Source organism: Vicia villosa, linkage group LG2, assembly GCF_029867415.1.
Source record: "Vicia villosa cultivar HV-30 ecotype Madison, WI linkage group LG2, Vvil1.0, whole genome shotgun sequence".
Classification (NCBI taxonomy): Eukaryota; Viridiplantae; Streptophyta; class Magnoliopsida; order Fabales; family Fabaceae; genus Vicia; species Vicia villosa.
This window is the reverse complement of record NC_081181.1, coordinates 123749558-123761363: the sequence shown is the minus strand read 5'-3', so window position 1 is coordinate 123761363 and position 11806 is coordinate 123749558. Positions and strand designations below refer to the sequence as shown.

General features: G+C 36.0%; 1 protein-coding gene across 1 annotated transcript; it reads left to right on the top strand.

Moving 5' to 3' along the window:
- Window positions 1–3103: 3103 nt before the first annotated feature.
- Window positions 3104–8616, top strand: LOC131651968 (ubiquitin domain-containing protein DSK2a-like). The gene is made up of 9 exons (XM_058921714.1): window positions 3104–3560; window positions 3798–4547; window positions 4720–4931; window positions 5004–5114; window positions 5781–5839; window positions 6983–7011; window positions 7602–7691; window positions 7803–7954; window positions 8314–8616. Exons 1-8 carry the CDS (start codon window positions 3332–3334, stop codon window positions 7949–7951), a joined length of 1629 nt encoding a protein of 542 aa, XP_058777697.1. The 5' UTR covers window positions 3104–3331; the 3' UTR covers window positions 7952–7954; window positions 8314–8616.
- Window positions 8617–11806: the final 3190 nt, after the last annotated feature.

The following is an 11806-nucleotide window of genomic DNA, read 5'->3' as shown; positions in this document are numbered from 1 at the left end:
TATCACCTTCGTCTTTATTTTTCTTTGTCCTTGATGACAAAGCTTTCAAGGATAAATCCTATTTTTCTTCTTTTACATTCTCTTTCTTTTTCGATTTTACTTCGCTTTCAACAAGTCATTTAAGTTCATTCTCATGTTTAGTAAGCTTTCCAAACAATCTTGTGATATCCAAAGAACTAATATCATTTGATTCTTTTATGGCCGCTACCTTTGGTTGCCATTTCTTACACATATATATTAGAATTTCGTTAGCACAATATTGGTTAGAAAAGGTATTTCCCAAATTGTCTAGCTTGTTGATTAAATGGAGAAAATGAGCTTGGATGGATTCCACTGATTCTCCAGGTTTGATACAGAAAAGTTCATACTCCTCTGTCAACATATCGTCATCACCCATATTCCCAAACTTTTGAGTCGCTTAGACCTAATCAAAAGACGAGATCTAAGGTCAATTATTTGGTGAGAATATGGACTATAAATGACCTAAGAAGGGGCGGGGGGTGAATAGACCTCCCAAGTAAAAATTCGTTTGAAAATAGTTTAAAATATTTTTTCTTCAAAGTTTCAAATGTAAAATTTATTTTGCATGGCGGACGTTGCGTAAAATAGACTATGCTTATCGGTTGGAAGTTACACGAATATACTTAAATAACTCACAACACAATTAGTTGGACAATTGAATTAAATCAAATGAACAAACTAATTATATTGGATAATCAATCAATTACATGATAAGTGTTATTGCACAATTGCCAATACAAATAAGATTCTACAACCACATTTTGAGGTTTAATCGACACTGAGACAAAATTGAATTACCAATTCTAACAAAACCTACACTTTCACAATTAATTGCTAATAACATAAAATCTTAATGACATGCAATTCTTGAAAGCAATAATGAACAAACAAATTATGTAATCAACTATGAAATTAAATCAGAGAGAGTACCTAGGATTTATAGTGGTTTGGCACGTTTGTCCTCACTTTGTGCTTAATTCACTATCCAATGTTTTCCCATTAAAATTTTGTTGGTCTTCCAATAATATTTGTGACAAGTTACACGACTTCGTACAATCTCAATATCCTCAATAAACGCTAAAAATAAATTTATTCTTTCTAAATATTTGACTTGTACACAGCTCCACGAAGTGAACTCTATGCGAATTCTTTATTTGAATTCGCTTCTTGAATCTTCCAGCCCTAACAACCTGCTCCTAAGTCTGCATCTGTGGTAACTTTTATACAATTTCGTCGATATCTTGAACGTTGGTATCTTGGAAGATTGAGAAGAACTCCTATCATGTTCGTAGGCTTCCACACATCATTACCAAGGTCAACTTGGAGAGAAGAACCTCCTTATTTTCCACTAGAATTTTTAGAACCAGTCACAACACTACACAATCTTGCAAGCCTCTGGAATCTTAACCAGATCTTCAATGAAACTTTAAATTCAAAAAAGAATCTCCTTAACAATCACGAATCTTTAAAGATAAGATTTCGATCCATGCAATAATGTAAAAAGAATGAGGTAGAAGATGAAATAAATCAGTTGCAAGTGTTCACAAAAGAGCTAAAACTCTTTTGAAAAATGAAAGAACAAGTGATTTGTGAATTTACAAACTAATTGTGGAAGAATGTGTTTTTTAAAATTGTGGATGATTTGAGAGTAAAAATTATTTATAGTTGCTGGAGATGAAACATAAAATTAGTGAAAAATCATGTTTGATTCGATTCACAAACACTTGGTGTTTTGAGTCAAGTGGCAAAGTAATGTGAAACAAGATCTACACACTATATGAGAAACCCATTTTCCTATGATTCGAGTCAAGTATATACCGTGATTTAACTCATGTAAGTCGTGATTCAAGTCATGAAAAAACCATGATTCGACTCAAACTTGGCAGGGACTGACAAAAGGTTCATGATTGAACTCATATGTAACTTGTGATTCGAGTCATAGAATTACGTGATTTGAATCATGTGTAACATGTGATTCGAGTCACAACATCACCACATTCTTGTTTCCCCTATTTAGTTTGATTAGACTTATAGGGTTGTGTGATTTTACTTATGACATGACTTGAACCAATCTCAAATATGATTCTTGTTCCAAGAACTCGACTGATTGACTTAAAGCATAATGTTAATACTCAAACACAAACAATTTGAATTATGCATACTAAAACGTAGATAAAAAACTCAATAAAAAATTGCACAATTGAAGAGGAGACTCAATCATATAAACCAAAATTGAAATAAACCTTAAGAGACGAACAACAAAATCATATAGAGGTCTCTCCCTCAATATATCAAAGACATTTGACTTAGGGTCAGTCAAAGAGAGAAAGCACTCTCTCCATGATTCTAAGAGATCAAATTCTCTAACGACCACGTTTCTTGGTCGTGAAGTTAAGAGAAGCCATCGCGTTTCATGGTCGTAAAGTTAAGACAAGCCATCTCTGGCTCTCTACCCCAAGCCAAAAGAACCTCTATAAATTAAATATTTCATTTCCTGGATGATTTCAAAAAACAACATACAAAACTTTTCACAACCCTATCCGAATTAATCCAAAATGCAACGAAACACCAAATACAATTATACAAATGCATGATACTCCAATAAAAATAAGGTAAGCTACGTTTCTTCCAAGGTTGCTTATGCAAATGATCAATCTCCCGACTCCCATACTTAATTTAGGTAGCAACCCTACCACCATTGTTCATTACTTCTTTCGGACTGTATTTTTCTTTTAAAAAGTCATACTGTTATTTTCAACCAATCGACTATTTATCATCTATATAATTATATTATATAACTTCTGGTCCCATAACAATTAAAAATAGTAAGACCAAACTTACCACAGAAAAAATCTCACGCGCTTAACAAAGAGCGTGCCATTTTCGGAATGGAAGAGGTTAAGAGAAAACCCTTCCACGTTTACTTACGCGCTAGTTGAGCACGTGGATTTCCTATAAAAGCCCAACATCAATTCTTTGCCTGCGTAGGTGGGTTAAGAATCGTAATTCCTCACTCTATCTCTTTCTCTCTCTTATTTTTATTTATTCATACCAATTAATTAATTAATTTATTGATTTCATATAAACACAACTCACACTTCGAAATTTCTTATTATTATTTTCGTCAATATTTTTCCGTTTCTCTCTCAAATTCCCAGTTTTCATTTCTTCCACAACTCGCACGCACGCTTCCAATTTCGTTGTCAATCAATCGTTCTAGGTTAGGGTTTCGATTCATTTCTCATTCGATTCGATCCGCGGGTTCAATTCACAACTGCAGATACCCTATTTACCTCCCACCGACGACGCTATGGGAGGTGACGCTGCTGAGAGTGCGACGGAGCCACAAACCACCGACGGAGTTAAGATCAACATTCGTTGCTCCAATGGTTCCAAGTTTTTCGTTCATGTTAGCCTCGATTCCACCGTTCGTTCCTTCAAGGATGTCGTCGCTCAGAACTGCGATATCTCTGCTGACCAACAACGGTTGATTTATAAGGGCCGGATCCTCAAGGACGATCAAACCCTTCAAAGCTACGGTATAAACCTGATCTTTCAATGATTTGTATATTTATGTGTTGTGAATCAACGATTTTATTTTTTATTCGAGTTTTGTTTGGTTTTCGTGTAATTGAAAAAACAAAGATGCATTTGTAGTTTTAGAGTGAAAATACAAATGGAATTAAAATCATTGGTTATGTTGTCAGGAATAGATATTGAGAGAGTATTTCCTAAAAGAGTGAATATATGATTTTCTTTTGAATTTGGATTTATAGGTTTGGAGGCAGATCATACTGTTCATTTGGTCCGTGGTTTTGCGCCTGCCAATACAACTGGTGGGACTAATACCAGCGGTGCGAATACCACAACTACTAATGCTAGAGCTGCTGGTGCTAATGAGGGTGGGGGATTAGGAGGAGCTGGACTTGGAGCTTCACTGTTTCCAGGACTAGGTATCAATGGGATGGGTGGAGGTGGTGGTCTCAATAGCTTATTTGGAGCGGGACCTCCAGATCTTGATCAATTGCAGCAACCATTGATGTCAAATCCTAATTTAGTGAGAGAAATTATGAACTCGCCTGCCATGCAAAATTTATTAAATAACCCTGATATAGTGCGCAACCTTCTAATGAGTAACCCACAGATGCAAGAGCTAATGGATAGAAACCCTGAGCTGGCACACATACTTAATGATCCAAGCACACTTCGCCAGACACTTGAGGCTACAAGGAACCCTGAGATCATGCGTGAAATGATGAGGAATACGGACAGAGCAATGAGCAATATTGAATCTTCTCCTGAGGGGTTCAACATGCTGAGGCGCATGTATGAAAATGTTCAAGAACCATTTTTAAATGCCACCACAATGGCTGGTAATACAGGAAATGACAGTACCAGAAATTTGGGGACTCAAGGTGGCCAAACAAGGAATCAATCGACCAATCCCTCAACTACCAGTGCTGAAGCAACTTCCCCTGTACCCAATACTAACCCACTTCCTAATCCTTGGTCATCTGCTGCTGCAAGTAAGTATTCATACCATGATATTCTCCTTATAACCATGCAACTTAATGCCCTCCTTTCGTCCCATTTTGAAGTTCTTTTGTTATTTTAATTTATTTGTCATGCTCTAAAGCTTTTAGCTATACATAAGTGGTTTGTGACTAGTACTAGGCTAACACGTCTTGAGTATTTTAGCTGGAGGTGCCCAAAGTAACGTCAGGAGGTCAACTACTGGTGTGGAAGCTCGGCAGCAGACACCCACTGGCTTAGGTGGGCTTGGTATACCAGATCTTGAAGGCATGTTGGGTGGTATGCCAGATTCCGGTTCATTGTCCCAATTTATGCAAAATCCAGCTATTTCACAAATGATGCAAAGTATCCTTTCCAATCCTCAAACAATGAATCAGGTATTTTCTAAATGTGCATATAAGTTGTGCATGTTTTTGAACTGATTTCTCTAACGTCTTAGTTTCTCTTAGATTCTTGGTATGAATACTGATCAACGTGGGGTGCCTGATCTAAATTCAATGAGAGAGGTGATGCAAAACCCAGAGTTTCTTCGCATGTTTTCCTCACCCGAGACTATGCAGGTAGATAGATTTAAAATACTCTTGCCTGTTGATGAATTTGAGTTAATTTGCTCTCCCAATTAGTGTCGAGTACATAGCTGATAGTTATTCACATGTTAGTAAGTTTTTGGTCCAATGCTGAAGTATTTAGTCATATGTTTATTTTGGGAGAACATTAGTTTTAAATGCTTTTACGGCTATTTTCAGTTTTGTTTCTCCTGTCTTGTGATGAGTTGTTTGAATAATAGGTTTTCTGCATTATAAAAAAGAATAATGAGTATCATAGTCAGACCTGATTGGACTGAGAGCTGCCTAGATCAAGTGGTCGTATAACGGCCTTCTAGCATTTGGGAATTAATGGGCTGAAACAATTTGTGATTAAATTTTGATGAATTGTGTTTAAAAAAAAGATTTTAATAAATGTATCCCATGTTTTCAAGTAGCAGCTATAGCATAAAATGTGACAAGCCATTATTGTTGTTTTGCGATACATGGTTTAATGTCAAGTGTTGTCAAATAGTAGCTATTGCAGTGCTATCACACTGTAGCATATCGTAATTTGAACAGAATGCTATTTTCCACGATCTACGGTTGACAATACTAATGTAATCTAATATGATAGGAGTTAGTGTTGTTGTCCCAAGATAACTTAGTAAATTAACTCTTGTGTATTTTCAATTATGGCAGCAACTCTTGTCTATGCAGCAAGCTCTTATGACTCAGCTTGGTCAGCAGCAATCAACACAGTAAGTAATGGAGCAATCCTGACATTCTTATTCTCACAATCATTAATTTTTGCTAGCTTTATTTATACGTATACTTGATTGTTTAATTGTGTTGATATATCTTAATCATATACTATGAAATATGAATGCACCAAAATTGTAGGTTCTAATGTATCTGATACGTACTGGGTACATGTATGCTTGGTTGGGTATGTACAGTTTTTATAAAAAAATAATGTAAAGGGGGTCTCAGGCTTGGATATGGGTGGCTTGAGAAAAAATGTCGGCATTTTGGGTCCACATGTGAGGGTTTTTTCTTATTTCATTTGACCTGTGACACTGCCCCCTTTCTCACAAGTGAGTGTGAGAAAGGCTAATCTTCACCATTTGATCTCTTATGGAGGCTTTATATTTATTTTGAGCAGAACCATTCTTGGCCATCAATTTGTATGGTTCTAGATTATCATAATTCAACGCTGGTGCTATTTTGCCTCCATAATGATAGCAGTTTCCTTGCACATCTGTTGATAATAACCTCTTAGGAGTAGTTAGATGAGCTTTCTTGCCTCCTCTTCTTTTTGGTTATAACTTTTCTGTTAATATTCATTGTTGTAGCTTGTTTCCTTTTGCCAATCATGATTGTCTGATGCCCTATGATAATGACAATATTTGTGGAGTTAATACAATAAAAGTCCTTTGAAGAGCCTATGAAAATAATTAATAACAATATTTTTGGATTTAGTACAATAAAAGTCCTTTGAAGAGGTTTTATCCTGTCTAAGAAAAGATATACAATTGTGGTCTAGGTCTACATAACTATCACGCTATAAGCACATATTTAAATATAAATATGCATACAGCCATATACAACCAATTGGGGGTATGACTCACCAGAATGGCATTTGCACGAGTGTCGAGTTGGGCTTGAATCCAGGTTCTTTCATTCAAACCCTCTATAAATCCTTGAGTATGTGATTTCCATTGGGGCAATCCTTCTGCCACCCTCAGCTTTCGTTAACCCTGCTCCCAATGCTTACAACTTTAATGGAAGTTAACCCTGTGACTAATTAAGTAGTGAAATTTGAATTTTGTTGCCCCTTTTGATTTTATTCTGTTCTCTATTTGCTATTGGTTGGATCGTCTAATATGATACGCTTTGTGCAGGGAACCAGGTCAAACAGGTGGAGCCACCGGTATGCAAGACTATTCTGCATTCTTTTATGGTTTCTATTTATAGAACTATGCTCTGGTAGTCTGTTTGAAATATTTCACCTGGTTTTCATTGTACTTAAAGTTGTGTGTGATCATCTCCTTAAGCCACCTTTCCAAAATTTATTATTGTGGATCATAATGTTTTGGAAACAGTTAATTTATGCGATTGTGTATCCTCTTCTACATGCTCTCTGCTCCTATTTGTCTGCTATGGGGGTTTTTCCTAAGATCTCAGCTTAGTCTTTATTAGGTGGGTAATAAATCATTGAGGTTGATCTGGGTGTGTTTAAGTGGCCCTTGAAGTAGGTGAGTGCCTTAAATTCTTGACCTAATTTAAGCTGCTCCAAACAGAATCTTCAATACCATTAGACAATGAAACCATTTCCACGGCCAACCAAATGGTATGACCAATAAAAGCCAAATGGCATGGGCTTTGAAGGTCCCATGCATCTATGGAATGGCTATGATGGGGGAGATTTAATGTGGCTGCTGGATGATGCAATCTTCATTTGCCTACACATTAAAAATTTATAAATATATTTGGTAATTGTTATAATTTGTTTGTTTCTAGGACCAGCGAACAATGTGGGGCTGGAGATGTTATCGAGCATGTTTGGTGGACTTGGAGCTGGTAGCCTAGCTGTTCCCAACAGATCAAATGGTAAGGATTGCTATATTGTTTTGTAATTTTCCATGTTCATTTTATACTGCATTATTGATGTCTTTTACGATTCCGAATTTTTAAACTGCTCTCTCCTTGATGTCTTTCCAGAGCCACCAGAACAATTGTATGCTACCCAACTCTCTCAGCTTCAAGAGATGGGATTCTTTGACACGCAAGAAAACATAAGGGCTCTCATTGCTACATCAGGGAATGTTCATGCAGCAGTTGAGCGGCTTTTGGGGAACTCCGGACAGTAGCAGGTAAACTTGGCTGATTTCCTTTCGAGAAGCTTCTTCTGTGGATTGTGTTTGGTCCCTCCAAATTCGATTGCATTCAAGCGCCTTTGGCATTTAAATATAATTTCCAAATTATAATGGTCGAGACTCAACTGACAGATGACATAAGGTTATACATGGACTGCATCTGCAATTATCACTTATCCTTGAGATCTGATGACATGTTTTCTTCATGTACATATGTTAATAATAGTTTTAGACACCCAGCAGGAGAACTTAAATGTTTTTAACTGAATCATTTTTAATACCGTTCATGTATTACTATATTTTTTGGTTATTGATTTATTAATTATTGAATAACTTCATAGCTACTGATTTGGCAGGTGGGAAGGGACACAAGACTAGCAATTAAATAGCCCAAACGCTAAAGTCTGGTGCGAGATATTATCAGATTAGTTTCGATTTTCGTCATCGGAATTATATGTTCAAACAAATCTGTTTATTTTTTTTACATCTATAATTACTAATCATACATTGAACTACAAGAAAATACAAGGGCCTTTTGTACAATACGTGTTTTTAACTTATACGTTTGCAATGATTGGCCTCAATGTATAATCAAAAGAAGGGGTTCTAGTCGGAAGATCTCATTATAAGACAATTTTTTATTTTCCTTGGTGCTTTCATTTGAGTTGTAGTCTTGTTCCAAATTCCTTGAGACAGGATTAACACTCAAGTGACAAACGAATATCTTTTTTCAACGGATACATTTTTCTTTCTTTCAAATTTCCACTCCAAAGAGAGTATGCAATGTTTTACCACCTAAATGTATTCACTCCATTTTGGAAACAGATTATCTCCTGCCCCTCACATATGTCTCACGCCGCTCCCCTTCCTAGCCGTTTATGTATTAATTAATGTTATTGATTGCATGTATTGAACTAATATAAGTGGCATGTATTTTTTTTGTTTTGACAAAAGCAAACTTAACTTCTTTCATTATTCAAAATAGAGAAAATACAAGGAGGAATCTCATCAAATAACATGCGTCGAGTTCAGGAATTGGCCGCCTTAGCTAAAGTGTGAGCAACCATATTCGCTTGACGCTTTACAAACTTCACCTCAAAGCGGGGAAAATCTAGTAAGAACAACTTAATAGCGGAGATAATACAATTAAACTCAGAATTGCCACAAGCGGTTGATCTTAAGCTTTGAACAACAACCTGAGAGTCGCTTTCGAATACAACATGGCCAAGGTGAAGGGTACTAACACCATGGATAGCTTCCTTGAGGGCTAAAGCTTCCGCTTCTAAAGTAGATAAAGTACCACCATCCCAAGCCGCTCCCGCAACAACAAAATCACCATGATCATCACGAATACACCATCCACGGTTTGTTGTACCTAAACGACGGTTAAAACCTGCATCCACATTACACTTAAAGGAGCCACTCGACGGCGGATGCCATTGTAAGAGATTCTCCTCAATTCGTTCAGAGTGCCGAATTTGTTGAGCAGAAAACCATTCTTGCCACTTGTGCAAGGCTAACCATCCTAGTTTAGTAGCTTCTTCTTTCTCATTATTCCAAACCCAATCATTTCTATTCTTCCACAAATTCTCTATCATTACCGCTACTCTACCAGCAAGATTATTATCTTCCTTGCAGCAAATGTCAAAAATAACAGATTTAACATCTTGGAAAGAATGGAGACGGTGAAATATAACATCATACAAACCTGCTGCCCGCTAAGAAGAATTTGCCTCTAAACAACCAAAGAAGACATGCCAATCGTCTTCATATCCGTTATCACAAGACGGACAATTAGTAGCACATGGAACATGATGTATTAAACTAACATAGATAGAAATGTTTAACTAACAAATAAAAATAAAAGCTAACGTGTGGTTGGCTGAAAAGATTGCTTTGATAATAAAACAAATCTGATATATTTCTCGGGATTTTTGACCACCCCTTTGAAAAAAAAATTCTCCAAAAATTTAAATACCAAAATGCCACCTTTTTTCACCTTTTCAGATTTTTTTTCAGATAGTTTTTCAGAGTTGCTGCATGTGGCCGCCGTTTGAAACGGAGGGCATGCACCGACCTTCATATGGCCGCCGTTGCAAACGGAGGGGATCATTTTTTTTCTTCGTTTTTTGTATTTTAAATGTTTTATTTTTTTTCTTCGTTTTTTGTATTTTAAATGTTTTTTAAATAATTGTTATTATAAATAATTATTAAATAATTATAATTTAATTATTTAAATTATTAAAAAATAAATGTTGTGAATAAAAATTAATTAGTTTAATACATAAAGTTAATTTTATATTTAATAAAAATATAATTATAATACATAAAATTATCTTATTAATTTATATTTAATAACAATAACAATATAATTATAATTTAAAAGAAAAAATTATTTTATTAATTTTTATTTAACAATATTACACCATGATAATGTGATGAAAAAAAAACTAATTTTGTCCGCGACGATTATTATCTTGTGGCTGTTGTAACATGTGACTTCCGGTATAACACATTGTAGGTATATGTGTACGCGTACTTCGGCGGAGTGGTTGATCAGTTGCGTTAGGCATGGGAGGGGGGCAGATGTTTGCAGGAACGAAGATGTATCACAAATAGGGACCTCGTTTGGAAAAATTTCAAAAGGGTTGAAATTTTCGAAATCTAAATTTGTTGGAAAGGTGGTTGATTGATGTGTTGTTGAGGTATGATTCATGGAGTCTACGGTTGCGACATAACAGTCGGAGAAATTTGAGCTAGATGGATGTTGAGTTGAGTACGTTTGGGTGAAGTTGGGATTAGATATTGGAGTGAATTGGAGGGGTGGACGGAGATATTGTTCTTGTGTATGTTCATACATGAACTATATTGGTTGTTGTGGTGTTTGGAAAGGGTAATTGGTTTGTTGCGATGGGGTGTACTGAGTTTGATGTTGGGTAGGATTGTATGAGGATTGTTGTTGTTGTTGTTGTTGTGGTGTTTGGTAATTTTGGGATGGTTGGTCGTATATGTTGGACGAGGAGGTTTGTGCGAATGGTTGAGTTTGTTCTTGGTTAAATGTGTCGTGACTTGGTGGGTTGGTGAATGTTTGTGGTTGGGTAGGTGGCATTTGGGACGAGGAAGGTTGAGTGCGTGGATCAACCAGCCATTGATTTCTAGAAACGTACATATACAATAGTGATCTATACCAAGTCATATAGTCGTGAGTTGGCATAGACTGTGGGTCAACCATAGGTCCAGTTAGGCAGTTAGGCAATATCTGGCCACATTTCTCCATTTTGTTGCTCTATGCGGTACAATCGAGTATACAGTGTTCTCCAAGATTCTTTCATTGTCATCTCATGGTGTTATTTTAGGCAAAGTGGTTGGGGCGGTACTTGTTGATGGAATCCAAATTGCAACTTCACCCTATCAGACTGTTGCCATTCGACAATCCAGAAGCATATGATCGATACGGTCGCATTCCAGATTGTGTGGTCGTTATTTTCCAGGGGCGGTAAGTTTATACATGGTCTCCATATAAACTGTTGCAGAGTAAAAATAAAATTTAAGTGTGTATAAAATTGAAGTGATTTACGGTGGAAACAAAATAGAGATAGATAGATAGATATTTTACATTTCCATGGACCATATGATCGATGAGATTACGGTATCCAAGGAGACAATGTCGAGGGGTATCTTTTATTTTTTTCTTCTTTGCAGCCCACCTATGTAAGAATAAATTAAATGTAATAAAATATAATGTTAAAAAATTATAATATAATACATAATAAAAAAAGATCGTAAAAAAAATGAACCTCGCAACGTATGGATATGATGGTAGTTTCTGAGTGATGGGTGCTAAAAAAG

Coding starts and splice junctions, on each gene's coding strand:
- LOC131651968 (XM_058921714.1), top strand. CDS start 3,332: ATGGGAGGTGACGCTGCTGAGAGTGCGACGGAGCCACAAACCACCGAC. Junction 4,548..4,719: donor TTGGTCATCTGCTGCTGCAA/GTAAGTATTCAT, acceptor TGAGTATTTTAG/CTGGAGGTGCCCAAAGTAAC. Junction 7,012..7,601: donor TCAAACAGGTGGAGCCACCG/GTATGCAAGACT, acceptor GTTTGTTTCTAG/GACCAGCGAACAATGTGGGG.